This window comes from Myotis lucifugus, unplaced genomic scaffold (genome assembly GCF_000147115.1).
Source record: "Myotis lucifugus unplaced genomic scaffold, Myoluc2.0 scaffold_34, whole genome shotgun sequence".
Classification (NCBI taxonomy): domain Eukaryota; kingdom Metazoa; phylum Chordata; class Mammalia; order Chiroptera; family Vespertilionidae; genus Myotis; species Myotis lucifugus.
Genome location: NW_005871082.1, coordinates 1,391,379 through 1,410,060, shown reverse-complemented (window position 1 = coordinate 1,410,060; position 18,682 = coordinate 1,391,379). Strand labels below are relative to the sequence as shown.

Here is an 18,682-nt window from a genome sequence, read left to right as displayed (position 1 = left end):
CCAGAGTTATACTACAATTGCTAACAAATTCCAGTGTAGTAGGACACTCACTTTCCCCACTGTCGTTTCTTAGTCCCTCATTCCTATCACTTGCCTGGACATCCCCTCGCCCCCAAGACAGCCAACGCTGGAAATCGGGAGGCTGCAAAGAACATCTGGGATACCAAGGGAATGTGTTTGTCTCAGCCCAGCTCAAAATAGTATCTGACAAGCCTGAATCACACAAGTTCTGAAAAACTCAAAGAAATAACCCAAGAAATCTATAGCTGCCTCCTCTAATTTCACTCCCTGTCTGGCTGCTTATTGACTTCTGCAGCCTGAATTGACAACGTGCAACCCTGCTTGTCTGCCTGCTCCCATGCAGTAGTAACTAAAAAGCAAAAGGAAAAAAAATGAAAACAGGGAAGATCACAGCTATAACCCATGCCAAAGACCCTGCTCTAGAGCCAGGCACCCGCCTAGAGGCAAAATTTCCAAGAAAAATGGGGGACTGATTAGGGAGAAAACGTCTGAGCCCCCCTCCCTTTCTTTCGTTCATGCCCCTACATCTCCCCCCAGGGCCACGTAGTTCATCTGGCTGCTTCCAGCCTCTGCTCCACATTTAAGCTTTCAAATACCACTTTTGCACCAATAAAATATGTCTTATGTAAGAAAAGGGGGTACAACCCACCCCCACCGCAGCTCACATACCTTTTTTTTAAAGGTGACCTGGAAGACTTACCTGCCAAGCTGGAGTTAATTTCACTGCAGAAATGGAAGTGCAGGTGCATATCTCAGGGAAAGCACAACCTCAGGGAGCAAAAGCAGAGAAGGGAGGGACCACCTCGTTCCCTAAGCCCTCCAGTCCTGTGTCTCTCCCGGAGCAATTGATAATCTAACACCTACCACAGTGTGCAGGAAGCTGCTTTCCTAACACCGCCCTCGGTGTTCGTGATTTTGCAACTCTCTCACCCTTCAGATCTTAGTGCAGCGCTGGCAATTAGAAACCTGCACACATCTGGGGCCTGGGACAGGGTGCTTTGTGCATACACTGGGAGCTTCAGCCAGCAAAGGGAACTCTGGGCAGCCTTGTCCTCTCCCAGGGGATGTGTCTGAATCTGCAGATTGTGTCATGCCAAACCTCCCTGTTGTTTGCTGTGAATCACCGACTTAGGAAGTCACATGGACCCAAGATTCCCAGAACGCGAGCTCTATGCAGGGAAATACTGGGGGTATCTATTCTCCTATTAGCCACAACCTTGAAATGACTACTTTGATCAGAGTGTGCAGCTAGAGTGGACACTATGAAGCTGAGTTCCCATTGCAATGAGAAAAGAAGGCAGAGCAAAAGCCAGCATTCTTTCTTCTGCAAACAGTTCCCTTCCTTCCTTATTGGCTGCTTTAGGGTTTCAAGGCAACTGCAAACATTTGGGGTACTCTGGAATAAATGCAAGGGTCTTGAAATGCTCTTATTGCAGATCTATGACATGGGTCATTTAGCAATCCTAAATCTCTGACCAAATCCCAGGGTTAGCTGAGCCACCCAACCATATTTTGGGCTGAGTCTGGTATTTCTTTGCTTCTGACTTATATAAGAGGCAGAAGTTAGGGGGTCAGATATTATATGGATTTGTCATTTTGTGATTCTCACAGATAAAGACTCAGTTATTAACCAAAGCTTTCATAGGGAAGAGCATCCTTTTTATTACTTCTTGCTAATAGTGTTAATAATGTTAATAAAAGAAGTAGTTAGCCTTTATTATGTTGTAAGTACTGTTCATAGCACTTTTCATATGTTATCTCATTCAGTACCCCCATAATTTTATGAGATATGTGTGGTTGATATTCTCCCCATTTCAGAAATGAGGATACCTGGTGTTGGAGATGATAACCTGCCCACAGTCACATGATTAAGGGCAGTTTCAAGATTGGGATCCAGACCCATTTAACTTTGGAACAAGTAACTTCAACTGCTCTGCTCTACCACATGAAACGGGTGCTCAGAGGACATCCTAAATCATTTCTGTCTTTTGCACTTGAAATCCATGACATTTATGTGTCTCACCTTCGGGTTACTCTTTTGCTATATAAAAGGGTTTGTTAAGGAATAGCATCATGTGCTCAGGATATCAGAAAGAACCAGCAAATTCCTTAAAAGAACAAACTACTTTTAAGCCCTTGGGCAGTGCCTACTTGCTTATGATTCGTGTAAATATAAATTTTCTAAGAATTATTTTATACTCAATAATAAAGACTGATGAATCCACTCAATAAATCATTATTTTCATTCCTGAATGTTCTTGAATATGATTTCTAAAATTCTAAGTAATTGCTTATTCTAAATTTTCACTAATTTAGATTTTTCTTGTTATCAAATTATAAGGTGTGCTTATAGACCTTTTCTTCATAGATGCTAGCTTATTAATACTTATAATATCCTCATAGAAGACAGAAAATGCTATTTCCTTCATCGTATCAATATTCAGAAGAACAAACACAGACCCTAAGCAGGTCAGTGGCACATGGCACATGATGTACAATGTGCAATAAACAACCTCATTCAGAACAGTTCATCCATTCAGTGATTCATCACTCACTATGTTCAGAGAGACTGAAACAGCATTTTAAAGAGTACAACAACTCACACTTCAAAGTTGTGTGGAATCCAACAAATCTAGAATCAAATCCAGGCTCTGTAACTTACTCCTTTGACCTAGTCAAGCATTAAAACTTACCAAAACTAGCTGCTTATGAACTAATGAATGTATTCCTGCCACAGATTGCCTTCTGGGCTGTGCTGATTAAGTCAGCAGGTTCAATCAAAGTTAAATGTGACTTAAAGATTTAATCCTCATATGGGCCTATTAGCTTCATCTAAGTTAGAAAATGGTCCATGCCAGACACTGGCTATTTGTGCAAGCACAGAGGTACAATGTCTGGCTTTTATCACAAATATTTGAGGGCAGATACAGAGGAGACTGGAGATGGTGAGGATGAATCAGGATAATCCATCACTACTAATCACAGAGCAACCCAATGTATGTGCCCAGCTCACCAGTCATTCAACAATTTCCTTAAATATGGTGGAAAGAGTATATCTCCACTTTGAAGACAGAGACCAACATTTGTATATTAAATCCATAATTGAAGGAATCATAGGGCCTAATTAAATAGTGCCTGTAAGGCATCATGCACAGACCAGGGAATGAGTAAGTGAGCTGCCTTCAGGACCCTTTGCTAGCTCACTGGAATCCACACCCTTTGAGGATCCTTAGGTCAGTGTGCCTTTTCCAATGTCTGTAATCCCATGAAACAAACTAAATACTTGAGGATTAATAGACTGATGGCTAGGTAAAATTTCTATAAAAGATTCCCATAAAGCTCAAGAGGGGAAAACTGTAGCTTATTAAGAAGAGGGGAGGGGAACATCAAATCCTAAAAACACAACCAGTAAAAATACCATCAGAAAAAGATAGTCAGCTCAAAGTTTCTTTAGAGGTCACTAAAAATTTCAGACTAATCTTCCTGCCTTTTACCTACTGCATTAGGAATGTAACGGATGTAGGGAATAACTACTACTTCTTGGCTCCAAGGTCAACTCATAATAAGAGACTGCTATATTTTTTCTATTTCTAAGAAAAAAAATCTCTTCAAGGAGAAAAATGTCTTTTCTGCCATGGCTGCATCATCCCCTTTCAATATTCCCAGTAGAACAGAGCAAAATGTTTTGCAGTTATTTCTCTGTGGAAAAAATGAGGGGAAAGGAAAAGAGCAGAACTCAAAATAGCCAATCATTTATTTTATTTTCTGTTCCTTATACTTTAAAAGCAAATAACAATGAATGCAGTATAGATTAAAGGTTCCAGAAAAATTCCCCTAGTTGAAATTATAGTTTCCATTGGAACTATTAGCATATTGAGGGAAGAGTCTCCATTATGCTTTGCATTTTTCCAGAGGACTTGCTCTACTGCTCCACAAACAGGGCAAATCAGTAGCTACAGATAACAATGACACAAGTAATTGAGAACCATGACAGTGCTTGGACTTTCCCAGGATCCAGCCAGACTAGGTGATGGCTAGAGTGATAACAAATACAAATTATTGACAAAAATAACCAATGTGTACCCAGATATTAAGGTCCAGCTAAGATTGGGTTCATAATGCATCATTAAAAGTTCAGTGTGAGCCTGGTCAGGGTGACATAGTGATTGAGCATTGACCTATGAATCAGGATGCCATGGTTCAATTCCCAATCAGGGCACATGCCCAGGTTACAGGCTTGACCCCCAGTGTGGGGCATGCAGGAGGCAGCCAATCAATGATTGGCTCTCATCATTGAAGTTTCTATCTCTCTCTCCCTTTCTCTTCCTCTCTGAAATCAATAAAAATATATTTTTTAAAAAATTTGAGTGTGATAGGGTAGGGAAGAGTCATTGGAGGCTGGTACCAGAATAAGTGGAAGCAGAGGAAAAGTTCCAGGCCATTAGAAGCAATGAGATAAAGACATGGAAAATTCTCATCCACTGAGCCAGAGAACTTTGAGAAGTGTCCAGTACCTCAGACAGCACCCTGGGATCCTTACCCTGAGTTCCCAAATGTCAGCCTATAATTGACCATCAAATGATCCATCAGTTATCATAGATTTATCAAGGGCATTGGTATTTTCAAAACAAATGCACAGACTTCCACTTCAGTGAGAACTGAGTAAACATATTTGTTCTCATTTGCCTAGTAAGTACAATTAAAAAGATTATATATAAAACAAACCTGAAAAGACCCACAAAAGTAGAGAGAAGGTTGACTGACTAGGGACCTCAAGACCTAAAACAAATGACTTAGCAATGAGTTTCCTAGGGTTTTTTGTTTGTTTGTTTGTTTGTTTGTTTTGTTTATCATCTAACTCAGACTAGATACTGGAGAAATGGGATGTAGAAAACCATAGAGTGCATAAGAAAAGAAGCCCCATTGCCCTGGCTAGCATGGCTCAGTGGTTATAGTGCTGCCCCACAATGAAAGTTTGTGAGTTAAATTCCCAGCAAGGGCGCAAAGGGCACATGTAGGAGGCAACAAATCCATGTTTCTCTTTCACACCTCTCTCTCTCTCTCTCTCTCTCTCTCTCTCTCTCTCTCTCTCCCCTCTCCCCCCCCCCCACCTCTTTCCTTCTCTCCCTTCCACTCTCTCTAAAATCAATGGAAAAATATCCTTGGGTGAGGATTAACAAAGAAAAAAAGCACCATCAAAAGCCTATCTCTAGCCAAAAGAAATCAGGAAAGGTTGAGGAAGATAGAAAACTTTTTAAAAATTTATTTTCAATTACAGCTAACATACAATATTGTATTAGTTTCAGGTATATAACAGAGTGATTAGACATTTATATAGTAACTAGTGTTCTGGTGCACAGATTCATGCATATTGAAAAGAAATTACTAGTAATTAGAAGAAATATTTTAATATCACTATTCACCCTTTCTCTATAATAGAAGTGTCAACCAAATTCACTATGGACAATGAGAGATTGAAACACATGCGTGCGATTGGCACCAGCGAGAGCTTTATATGTATCGCGCATGTGCAAGTCAACTTAGCCTTTTATAGATATAAAATAAACTTGCTTATTTAGACCTGCTTTCTGATGTAGGTAAATTTCCAGCCCAGTGAAGCAACCCAACTTCTCTTTCAGGTAATTGTCAGCAACACAGCAGTAAATATCAACACAAAGCAGATTATTATTGTAGATCACGCAGGGAGAACATTTAACTGTAGCAGTGTTTGACTATATTCTGCACAGTGAGAAAACCTGAAGTAATTTTCAAGTTCCACCATTTCTTTTTTTTTAATATATTTTATTGATTTTTCACAGAGAGCAAGGGAGAGGGATAGAGAGTTAGAAACATTGATGAGAGAGAAACATCGATCAGCTGCCTCCTGCACACTCCCTACTGGGTATGTGCCCACAACCAAGGTACATGCCCTTGGCCGAATCGAACCTGGGACCCTTGAGTCCGCAGGCCGACACTCTATCCACTGAGCCAAACTGGTTAGGGCAAAGTTCCACCATTTCTTACTTCTTTTCAGTTGGGTCAAGTTTCTAAACTTTCTACATCTCCGTTTTCTGGCTAATGAAAAGAAAATAAGATTCTACCAAGTCTCCTATCTACCTACTCCAGGACTTCTGTGAGGTTCAAATGAGATGAGGCATGGGAAAATGCTTCACAAACATTTGGTTAAACTGTAAAATGTTTGCACCTGGCTATAAAGCCAGTTGGGATCCTGGGCTGAAGAAACTCCAAGGAGCTAATTGCTAGGGAGAGGAAGCAGGGCGTTGCAACATGATGTCATTACCCAGCGCCCACAGCTACTGTTTCTGGGTTGGACTGGGCTGTGGGCCACATTTTGCGCCATGGGGTCTTGGCAGTGTTGGCTGCAATTTGGTGGGGTGTCACTCTGGGGTGGTGGCGGAGCCTGTGTCCCACTTGGGAAAAGCCGAGTGCTGGTTTGTGAGTGCCAGGTCTGAGGTGCCGTTTCTTTTTAAATGGCCAGTGTGCATCATGGCAACTCCTGCATTGAGCGTCTGCCCCCTGGTGGTCAGTGTGCATCATAGCTAACAGTTGGATGGATGGAGACTTAGCCTTTTATATATATAGACTAGTGGCCCATTGCACAAAGATTCACTCAATAGGCCTTCCTTCACCTGGCTTCTGGCACCAGTTTTCCTCCAGCACCCAGGACCCAGGCCTTTGGTCTGGCTGCAGCAGCGAGGCTTGGCTTCTCCGCTCTGGCTGCTCCCAGCCTCTCCTTTTTTTTTCCAGCTCCTCGAGCGGAGGCCAGGGCTGGCTGGAAGCCTGGGTTGCCCTCGGTGACCCAGGTGCCCAGCCACTCCTTGAGTGGAGCCCAGGCCCCCAGCCCCTCCTTGAGCGGAGCCCAGGGCAGGTGGGAAGCTTGGTTTCCTCTGTTGCCAGGAGCAACCCAAGCCTCCTGCTCACTCCAGCTCCGTGGCCACCACCATCTTCAGTTGTCTTCAGTCTTCCCTTCGCACCTGCATGTGCAAATTAACCGCCATCTTTGTTGGGTTAATTTGCATAGTTGCTCTAATTGGCTGGTGGGTGTAGCGGAGTGGTGGAGTGATGGAGTGATGGTTAATTTGCATGTTTCTCTTTTATTAGTGTAGATAGCCATAGTCCAGCCAAACACCACAGAGAAAAAGTGTGCTTCCACCCCTGACCAGATCAGCAAAGACCAAGTGGAGACCCTAAATCTCCATCCTTGCCAGACTATAAGGAGGCATTCTAACTTCCCACCTGTGTGGTATCAGAGACAGCCAAGTGGGAGCCAGGATTTTCATAATAAACCGTGCATGGTGTCAATTGAGACCACATGGGGAGCTTGGATTTTTTTTTTATTTTACACTCCCACTTGGCAGTAACAAGGCATCACCCTCCATCCCTCTGGGTTTTTGTCAGAGACCTTTTACCACCACCTAGCAGTAACAAGGCAACCCCTCCACTACCATCACACTATCAGTGGAGGCCACATAGGGAGTGGTAACAAGGCATCCCTATGACTCCTGGGCAGGAAGGTATCAGTGGAGTTTGCGGGGGGGGGAGAGACAGGTCTCCAAACTCTGCCCAGGAGTAACAGCCCCATACTCAGGTATTGATGTTGAGTAGGGAACCGAGGCTTCCACCTGAATCAGGCAATGAGCAGTGGCTAACTTCACCTTTCCCAGACAAAAGTATCTGACAAAGCCAGGTTAACAGGAAGTTTAAATGAGATCCAGATTCTCATAACATACTAACTAAAATGTTCAGATTTTCATTGACGATCATGAGTCATAGCAAGAACCAAGATGACCTCAAACTGAATGGAAAGGGACATCAATAGATGCCAATAGTGAGATGGCAGAAATGTTAGATTTATCGGACAAAAATTTCAAAATGGCCATCATAAAAGTGCTTCAATGGCCAATTACAAACACACTTGAAACAAATTTAAAAAAGTCTCAGCAAAGAGATAAAAGGATCAGCAAATAAAGAGACATTATAAATAAAACAAAATGGATACTTTAGAGCTGAAAAAAATAACAAATGAAAACCTATAGGGACACTTAGCACAGAAAGGCACTCTTTCAACACAGCGAAGCATAAAAAATGCCGAGACAAAGAAACAGGACACAAATGACAGAAATGGAGGAAAGCAAAATGCCGGATATAGAGTTCAAAACCACACTTTTAAGGTCTTTAAAGAACTGTTTAGAAGCCGCCGATAAATTGAGTAAGGCCCTCGAAAAGACTGGTGAGACCGCCGATAAATGTAGTGAGATCCTCGAAAAGACTGGTAAGACCGCCGATAAATGTAGTGAGATCCTCAAGAAGACTGGTAAGACCGCCGATAAATGTAGTGAGATCCTCAAGAAATCTAATGAGACCCTTGATGTTGTGATAAAGGACCAACTAGAAATTAAGCATACACTGACTGAAATAAAGAATATTATACAGACTCCCAACAGCAGACCAGAGGAGCGCAAGAATCAAGTCAAAGATTTGAAATATGAAGAAGCAAAAAACACCCAACCAGAAAAGCAAAATGAAAAAAGAATCCCAAAATACGAAGATAGTGTAAGGAGCCTCTGGGACAGCTTCAAGCGTACCAACATCAGAATTATAGGGGTGCCAGAAGAAGAGAGAGAGCAAGATATTGAAAACCTATTTGAAGAAATAATGACAGAAAACTTCCCCTACCTGGTGAAAGAAATAGACTTCCAAGTCCAGGAAGTGCAGAGAACCCCAAACAAAAGGAATCCAAAGAGGACCACACCAAGACACATCATAATTAAAATGCCAAGAGCAAAAGACAAAGAGAGAATCCTAAAAGCAGCAAGAGAAAGAAAGTCAGTTACCTACAAGGGAGTACCCATACGACTGTCAGCTGATTTCTCAACAGAAACTTTGCAGGCCAGAAGGGAGTGGCAAGAAATATTCAAAGTGATGAATACCAAGAACCTACAACCAAGATTACTTTATCCAGCAAAGCTATCATTCAGAAGTGAAGGTCAGATAAAGAGCTTCACAGATAAGAAAAAGCTAAAGGAGTTCATCACCACCAAACCAGTATTATATGAAATGCTGAAAGGTATCCTTTAAGAAGAGGAGGAAGAAGAAAAAGGTAAAGATAAAACTATGAACAACAAATACACATCTAGCAACAAGTGAATCTAAAAATCAAGTGAATAAATAATCCGATGAACACTATGAACTGGTGATTGCAAGAGAATCAGCAACATAGAAAGGGAATGGACTGACTATTCTTGGGGGGGGGGAAGGGTGTGGGGGGTGCGGGAAGAGATTGGACAATAATCGTGCACCTATGGATGAGGAAAGTGGGTGGGGAGTGAGGGCTGAGGGTGGGGTGGGAACTGGGTGGAGGGGAGTTATGGTGGGATAAAAGAGGAACCAATGTAATAATCTGAACAATAAAGATTTAATTAAAAAAAGAAAGAAAGAAAACCTATAGGAACTACCTGTAGTCTCCAAAAGCATAAAAAGTAACACTACAAAAAATTCTATCTACACCAATTTGGTCATTTAAATGAAATAGACCAATTCCTTGAAAAACACTACCTACCACAAATCATCCATATAAAATAGATAATTTGAATAGTCACTTAACTATTAACAAAATTGAATCTACAATTAAGATATTTCCCAAGATGAAATCTTCAGGTTTAGATGGTTGTGCTAGATAATTCTATCAAAAATTTAAAGAATTAAGAATAAGTCTATAGAATAACCTACTGAGAATAGGACAAGGGAACACTATAATTCATTTTCTTGTTAGTATTACCCTGATACCAGAATGAGACAAAGTACAAAAAAGAAAACTACAGATCAATATTCTTCATGAATATAAACATAAAAATTCTTTTTAAAATATTAGCAAATAGAATTTAGCAATATACCCAAAGAATTTTACACTATGACCAACTGGGGGGCTTATCCCAAGGATTCAAGGTTGGTCAAAAATGTATCAGTATAATCCACCATGTCCTCAGGCTAAAGAAAATCAACAGGATAATATTGATTGATGCAGGAAAAGCAGTTAACAAAAATTTACCAACCATTCATGAGGAAAAAAAGTGTCAGAAAAAATAAGGATATAAGGATAAAAGGAACTTCCTTACTTCCTTATCTTGATAGAAAGCATCTACTAAACAAACAAACAAACAAATAAATAATTCACAATGGCAGATGACTGAATTCTTTCCTCTTAATATCAGGAGCAAGGCAAAGATATTTCATGTTCTTATTCAACATAGTGCTGGAAGTTCTATCCAGTGAAATAAAGCAATAAAACAAATTGCATATGGAATTGAAGCAAGAAATTAAAACTGTCCCTATTTGCAGATGCATAATTTTCTACCTAGAAAATCCTAAGAAACACACACACACACACCTAGAACTAATGTGTGAGTTCAACAAGATCACAGGACAAAAGATAAACCCATAATCTATTGTATTAGCATATACTAAAAATAAATATGTGGGTGCCAAAATTAAAAATATAATAACACAATTTCTCAGAAAAAAATAAGTACTTAGATATAAATCTAATAGGACTTATATGTTGAAAACTATACAATGCTGATTTTAAAAATCAGTTTTTACTGAATTAAGAGATATACCATGTTCGTGAATTGGGAAACATAACATAGTAAATGTTCCAAATTAATATGTAGATTTAACATGAATTCTGTCAAAATCTCAGCAAGAATTTTTGTAGATATAGCCAAGATTATTTTTAATTTTATATGGAAAGGAAAGGGAGATAGGATAGCTAAAACAATACTGAAAAAGAAAAATGAAGTAGGAGGAGTCAATCTATCCAATTTCAAAATTTATATAACTAGGGTAATCAAGATTTTAGGGTACTGGTGGAGGGATAGATGTACAGACCAATGGAATACAATCAACAACCCATAAATAGACCTACAAAATATTCTCATGGGTTTTTCTTTTGACCAGGGTACAAAAGCAATTCAATGAAGGAAAAATAGCCTTTCAACAAACGGTGCTGGAACAATTGTATATCTGTAAGCGCAGGCAAAAACTGAGCCTCTACTTAATCTCATACTCCATACAAAATTATCTCAAAACTAGAGGCCTGGTGCACGAAATTTGTGCACGGGTAGGCCTGGCTGGTGATCAGGGCAGATCAGGTTCCCCACCTCCCGGCATCCTCCTTCCCTTGCTCCCTCAGTGCCCCACCAGCACAGCTGTCACCCGCCATGTTCTGCGCCGCCCCCTGGTGGTCAGCACACGTCATAGCTAGCAATCAAACTCCCATTCTTCCAGTCAAACTCCTGAGGGGACACTTTGCATATTAGCCTTTTATATATAGAGACTAGTAGCCCGGTGCACGAAATTCGTGCACTGGGGTGGGGGGGGAAGGGGCCCCTCAGTCTGGCCTTCACCCTCTCCAATCTGAGACCCCTCAGGGAATGTCCAACTACCTGTTTGTGCCCACACTTTTAACAGATAACAGCTCCATTGTTGTTTCTTTCTTATGCTTAAAACCATTGGAATTAGTAGGTATTCAAAGTGTGTATACATTTTGGGGGGACACCCTGTATATCTCTAGTCAGCGGTGAAATAAAACAACAGTAGATTTGGAACCCCCAGACAGGGAACCTCGCTCACTCCCCACATGTCTCCCCACTTCACTTTCCACCTTCGTGGGCAGCAGGAGAATCAACATTTTCTCTCATTAATTCAGAAAAGCATGTCCTGTCACCTGCTGCCCGGCAGGAGTGAGGTAGGCCCCAAGCAAGTGAGGTTCAGTCAGGGCAGCCTTCACTCATGGGTGCTGGTACCCAAAGTGCACATTCCTCCTCTACAGTCACCCCGACTATCCCAGTTTCACTGAGAGGACGGAACTCCTCTCCGCCTCTGGGTTCTTGATCTTGAACGCTGACCGAAGGCACCTCAGCGAGGGCCGCCCGTGCCCACCAGGTGTGTCTATCTTCACCTGCTCCTGCCTCAGCACCTGAATTAACCCCCCAGAGGTGATCTCATAGCTGCACTGGCCTCCGTGGGAACAGAGCATCACCACTTCGCCCTCTCACTGTCATCTCACAGGTGCCCACCCTCAGCACCCAGAACACCCAGACACTCTCCAAAGGATGTGAGCGCATCAGAGGGGATGTGTGCACATCCTGTGGGGGCGTTAGGCATGCTGGGTTGATGGAAGTGCGGTGGAGAGGCGGGGGGAACTTGTGTACGCCTTGGTTTGCAACTGTTGCAGGCGTGGGAGGGTGACAGTGTGCTGGGGGATGTTCGCACGCCAGGGGGGGATGTGCACACCGGAGGCCTCTGGCTTTGCAGATCTGCAAACCCCCGTGGTGCGGCCAGGAGGACGTCAGTCTGGCCCGCCACGGTGGCTGTCCCTGCAATCCTGCACCTTCTGGGCCAGGAGGCGGATCTTGCGCAGCCACTCCTGGGCACTGATGGCCTGCAGGCGCTACTTCAGCTCAGCCTGCAGGCTCCACTTGGCGCCCTCACAGCTGTCACCACTGCCATGTGGGGAGTATAGGCTGCCCTCCACCGGCCTGCCTCCCCTGTCCAGAGGCTCTCTGCACTGCTCACCTGCCCAGAGTGACTGGGGCTGGGTGGAAGCCAGGCGTCCTGCCCTGCCCAACCCCAGCCGATCCACCCCTGTGCAAGCTGCCGCCCCGCTGGGAAGGGTCACGGATCCGGTCCTGGGACCTCGGACAGCCTCCCGTGGTGCCCCCCGCCCGGCAGGGTCACAGATCCGGGTCCCGGGACCGCGGACAGCCTCAAGCACTGCCCCCTGCCCAGCAGGGTCACAGATCCATATCTTGGTCCCGTGGACAGCCTTGCTCGCTGCTGCCTGCCTTCAGTATGCAAATTAGCCACCATCTTGTTGCTTCAGGGTAGGGATCCCCACTGGGGTGCCTGGCCAGCCTGGGTGAGGGGATGATGGCTGTTTGCAGCTGGTCACACCCCCTTCAGGGTGGGGGTCCCCACTGGGGTGCCTGGCCAGTCTGGGTGAGGGGCTGAGGGCCGTTTTCAGGCTGGTGGGTGACTGAAGCTCCCAACCTCTCCTTTTTTTCTTTTTTCTTTTTTATTCTGGGATTTATTTACCTTCTATGGCTGTCACTGGAGCTGAGAGCCGGCTTTAGCTCTGAGGCTCAGCTCCAGCTCTGAGACCTCGGCTGCTGAAAGCAGGGATCTGGGTTTGTTTGGGTTCCATAATTGCAACATTGTTTCGGTCCTGCTCGCTTCAGCTCTGATGGCTGAAAGCAGGTTTTTGGAGTTTGTTTAGCTTCTATATTTGCAACAATGTTTCTTAAACTGCAGCTCAGAGGCCAGCAGCGGCAGGCGGGGAACCTTGGCATCCTCCGTCACTGGAGCAAGCAAGCCTCCTGTTCGCTTCAGCTGCCTGGCTGCCGGCTGCCATCTTGGTTGGCAGTTAATTTGCATATCGCCCTGATTAGCCAATGGGAAGCATGTCAGAGGTACGGTTAATTACCATGTTTGTCTATTATTAGATAGGATAGATGGATCACAGACTTAAAAGTACAGTAGTCCCCCCTTATCCATGGGGGATACATTTCAAGACCCCCAGTGGATGCTCAAACTGCAAACAGTACCAAGCCCCGTGTATATGTTTTCTGTTCATGTCTTTCAGCCACAAATTTAATGCTGTTTCCATCTAAAGTACTTTATCATATACTGTGGTGGTAACTTTTGCTGTTTGAGGTGCAAACAGCAAAACTAGCATGGATTTCTTTTCTCTTCCTCACTGATTTCACAGACAGAAGATTCATTCATACTGTAGATCTCAGCAACCTCAGCATATGATTTTTTTTCTTTCCTCATTAAGTTAAGAACTTTTATTTTCTCACTTAAAAGAAATACTTTATGTCTTCTCTTTGGCATATCTGAATTACCACCATCACTACTCTTGTGCTTTGGAACCATTATTAAGTAAAATGAGGGTTACTTGAATACAAGCACTGCCATACCAAGACAGTCGATTTGATAACCACGTTGGCTACTAAGTGACTAAGGGGCAGGGAGCATAAACAGCATGGAGATGCTGGACAAAGGGATGATTCACGTCCTGAATGAGATGAAGCAAGAACATGCAAGATTTCCATCATACTACTCAGAATGGCATGCAATTTAAAATTTATGAATTGTTTATTTCTAGAATTTTCCATTTAATATTTTTGTACTGTACTTGATCACAGGTAACTGAAACCATGGAAAACAAAACCACATATAACAGGGGACTACTTTAAAATATAAAAGTATAACCCCACAAGGAATGAAGGGTAGGTATTATCAAGCCCTTTTTGAAGAGAAGATGTTCCAAGAGGCTAAGTTATTTACTTAAGGTCACTTCAAGGTCATGTGAGGTCTTCCAGCTGAATGTTTTTTCCTATTAGAAAGTCAAGATCATCTTCTATCCCATAACCTCACTCCTAGCATAACTTCACAAGGAATTCATGTAGCTAATGGAATCAGCTAATTTTGGGGTCTTATTTGATGAGGATAAATGACGTTCTCCAAACTAAGAAAATTATTTCTTTTAGTACTGGCATTTGTTATACATAAAGCACTGCATTGGTACTGAGATCTGGAGTGAGCATGGCAGAAAACTCCCAAAATGAGATAAGGTATAAATCCATTCATCATGGTTAAGGGGTTTAGCAAATACAGCACTGTTTTTACTTATTTATTTTTTATCCTCACCCGAGGATATTTTTTTCATTGCTTTTTAGAGAGAATGGAAGAGAGAGGGAAAGACAGAGAGAAATATCGATTTGAGAGAAACACATCAATTGGTTTCCTCCTGCACGAACCCTAATCAGGGCCCAGGCCGGGGAGGAGCCTGCAACTGAGGTACATGCCCTTGACCGGAATTGAACCTGGGACGCTTCGGTCCATAAGCCGATGCTCTATCCACTGAGATAGACCAGCTAGGGCAGCACTGTTTTTAGAACCCAAAGTCCAGGATTCAAGTTCTGGCTCTGCCACATATTAACTTTGTGACATTGGTCACTTCCATATTCTAGCCTTTAGTGTGTTCATGCATAAAATGAGAATAGCCATTTCTACCTTGTAGGTGAGGATTGCATAAGACAAGTACAAATGTGTTTTGTAACTAAGCATAAGGCATTGTCATGCCAGGCAGAAACATGAGATCTGACATTACACTAAGACCCTTGGAAAAATAATGTGACTTCTAGTTCCCTGAGTGAGGTACTCTAGGCTGCACTCTCCCATCTTCCTATGCTTCCTTCTACCTACAGCCACAACCTTCATCACAGGGGCCACAATGACGCCAGTTGCATGTGACTAGTTGGTGCTGGGTTTGAAGCAATGACCACTGAGACCATGGAATAACTGGAAAGCCAACCCTAAAAATGATTTTTCTTTGCCTTTATCTATTTTCTTTTAAACTATATCAAAAAGAGAAAGAGGGAGAAGGAGAAAGTTTTAAGGCAAAACACCCAACTAACTCTGAAAATCAAACATCATAAACTGAATATAGATCTGACGACTGTAACTTTCTTTTACTCCATCTATTTATCCATCTATTATCTTCTCATCTCTATTTAAGAAGACAGTCAGATACTGAAAATGGGACTTTTCTTCTCTTTACTTTGCTGATGAAGTTAAGCCTAATTACCTTAGAGTTCTCTATAAAGGAGAAAAATAAATAAAATGCAGAGGAATTTTCATTTGTTCTCCCTCCACCTTGATTTTCACAGGAGCTAAAAGTCCAGGTGGGTTTTAAGGATTGTCACAGTTAGTCCTGAAATTTATCCTTGACCTTGGGATCTCACAGCATTTATCAAGTTCTCCATGTGGGCGTCATTAGGCCAAGACTACAGTAAATGGAAGGGACAAAGAGTATCGGACTTTCTAGGTCTTACAAGACAGTTTAGATATAGTGCCAGAAATAAGGAGATTGCTTCTTAGATATCTAAGCTGAATTTGCCACTGATCTAAACATCTGCAGCAAGCCAAACATTAGTATCCAAAAGAGTGAGTCCTCTTCTGTATGGTAACCAGAACAGCCACCAGCTGCTTCATCCACAAAATTTTCCCCAATCACTGGTCTTCTGTCCCTAGAGGAATAAGGCACATTCACCATAAGAAGAGGTAAAAAAAAAAAAAATGAGGGTTCTTACATCTTTAACTGCACTGGCTCATTGAGTTCAGAGTCAAAAAATGCTATTTTTTAGCACTATTAATTTCCATTTTTGTACTGACTTGATAATCTTTTTAATTAACTTAATTACTTTTGAGTGAAAATGTGTTCATTTTTAATAACTTTTATGATTAGAAAAGTTATATACAAGTGTTGCTTAAAGTCCATAAAATAGGGACAAGGGAAAAAATCAAAATTACCTTTAACCCCAATATCTAAAAGTATCTCCTATTAGCATTTTGCTTTCTTTCCCTTCCATTGTTTGTTTGTTTTTCTGTGTGTGAATGAAAATATGGTATATGTAAACTATGGTGTTTTTTAGGGAGAAAGTCCAAATTTCTCCTCAGTTCTTTAGCAGATTCCTCCTGGCAGTTCGCACATGGGACAAACATTGGGTTATAAAGTGTAACAAGTAAACACAATAAATATTGGGGCTTTCATAATGTTTTTCCCTGGTTTCAATTTTTTTAAATGAAAGAAAATCAAGTTTAACCAAACTGCCTAATTTGCTAAATGCTGAACCAAGAAACCACCTCTCCAAGAGTAGGTGCTAACAAATACAGATAAAATTAGCAGCATTATAAATCCTGGACTTATTGAATCACCAAATGTTACATTTGAAAGAGACCTGAGCAATTGCAGAATCCAGCAGTTTTCAAACTGTGTTCCATGGAACTCTGGGGGATCCTTAAAGTAACCCCAGGAGTTTTCAAGGCTTGGGGGGATAGTAGCAGGGTAGAGAAATGGAGGGTAGGGAATGAGGAGGCTGAGCAAAGTTTTCTCCATCCACCCTTACCCCTTCCCCTCAACCAGAGCAGGTTGACTTTTGCATGTTATATATCTTGGGTGTCAAAATGAAAAACTTCTTTTTTTTTGTTGTTAATCCTCACTTGAGGATATTTTTTCCATTGATATTTTTAAAGAGTAGAAGGAAGCGAGGGGGAGAGAGGGAGAGGGAGGAGGAGAGAAAGAGAAACATTGATATGAGAGAGACACATTGATTGGTTGTCTCCTTCACACTCCCCAAATGGGGCTGGGGATCCAACTTGAAATCAAGGTATGCACCCTTGACTGGAAATCAAACCCTCCAGTGTGCGGGACGACGCTCTAACCACTGAGTGACATCGGCCAAGGCAAGATGAAATTTCATTTGATAAAGCTGATCAACTGTTTAAGAAAAAATAGTTGAAAATTGCTGGTATGGTCCAGACCTTTGATGTTACAGATTAATAAACTGAGGGTCGGGAATATGAAATGACTTTCCATAGTCACACAGCTAATTAAAATATCAGAGCATAGTGGATATTTGTCATTTGAGGGAGGTGACTGTCCAACATTCCATCCCATCTCTGTTTTGCTGGTGAGGAAAATTACCCCCCAAAATAACTAATTCATTAGTTGCAGAGTCATAAACAGAACTAAAAAAACTTCTCACCTCAAAGTGAAGAGATTTAATAAATTTATTTCTCCTTCTGGATTTTATCTTGTAGATTAAAAGTTATCCCCTAAAAGATACTATTACACCTGCTGTAGAGATCTCATCAAGAAGTCCCAAAAGTTCAATACCCTAGATCCTCTATGATCAACTCATTCCTGTTTATCTAAAATTAGATTAGATAGACAGATATAATTAGATTGATAAATTAGACAACAGCAGAGTCATTTGTTCTCCAGTGATTTCTCTATATTGATTTTAAACCACATGGAGCTTTTTCTAGTTCCCACAAAGGGCTTTCCACTGGGCAGAAGGCTCACTACCAGGGCCACCTTGCCCCAACAGCGAACTGCATTTCCCATTGCTCGTGTTCACCCTGTTTCCATAACTAAATGAGCATGGCCGGAGGAGATTGTGAACAAACCTCGGCAGAGCATCGTGATGAAGCAAAGACACCGTGCCAGAAGTGGCCTCCAGTCACCCTCAGCTTGCTCCAAGCACAGATGTCTGCTCTCAGATACCAGACACCTGAGGGTGAAGCCTGGCCCCGGATTCACACGTAGGAGAGTTATCCAGGACAGAGTCTGGCACATGGCACCCTTTACTGGAAGGAATTTGATTAATCATTCTCATTACCTTTCAATTCTATGCACCTGAGCTCATTTTCCCTCTGCCCAGAACCAGAAGTCAGTGGCTTAAACGGCACGTGAACACCCGGATGGATCATGATTAGCAGATGGAGAGACAGGATACTCCCACCCCCTTCTGCAGTGTGCTCTTAGGTCAGAGAGGTCATCCAGACCTTGCAGCACCTCATCGAATCCCTCTCCATCCACTCTCAAAGGCCCCAGAAGACAATGTCTCTATATGTATCCTGAGCACTGTTATCATAGCATTCTAGGTACAAATTGGAAAAAGGGAGAGAGAATGGCACCTACCCAGAAGCAAATTTCTCCTTACTAGGAAAAAGAACCAATAACCATGACCACATGCCAATAGAAAATGGTAGCAAGGGTCTGCTAGACAAG

The 18,682-nt window shown here is 42.3% G+C and overlaps 1 protein-coding gene across 2 annotated transcripts in view; it reads right to left on the bottom strand.

Annotated features, from left to right (window-relative positions):
- Positions 1-18,682, bottom strand: part of NRXN3 (neurexin 3) — a 1,457,090-nt gene that overhangs the window by 1,310,618 nt on the left and 127,790 nt on the right. The window contains exon 1 of one of the 2 annotated variants that reach the window (XM_006086965.3): positions 722-868. The exons of the other annotated variant lie outside the window; for it this stretch is intronic. Within the exon in view, the coding sequence (XP_006087027.1) occupies positions 722-770 (49 nt within the window). The 5' untranslated portion in view covers positions 771-868. Of the gene's footprint in view, positions 1-721; positions 869-18,682 lie in introns of those variants that run through there. 2 annotated transcript variants of the gene reach the window in all.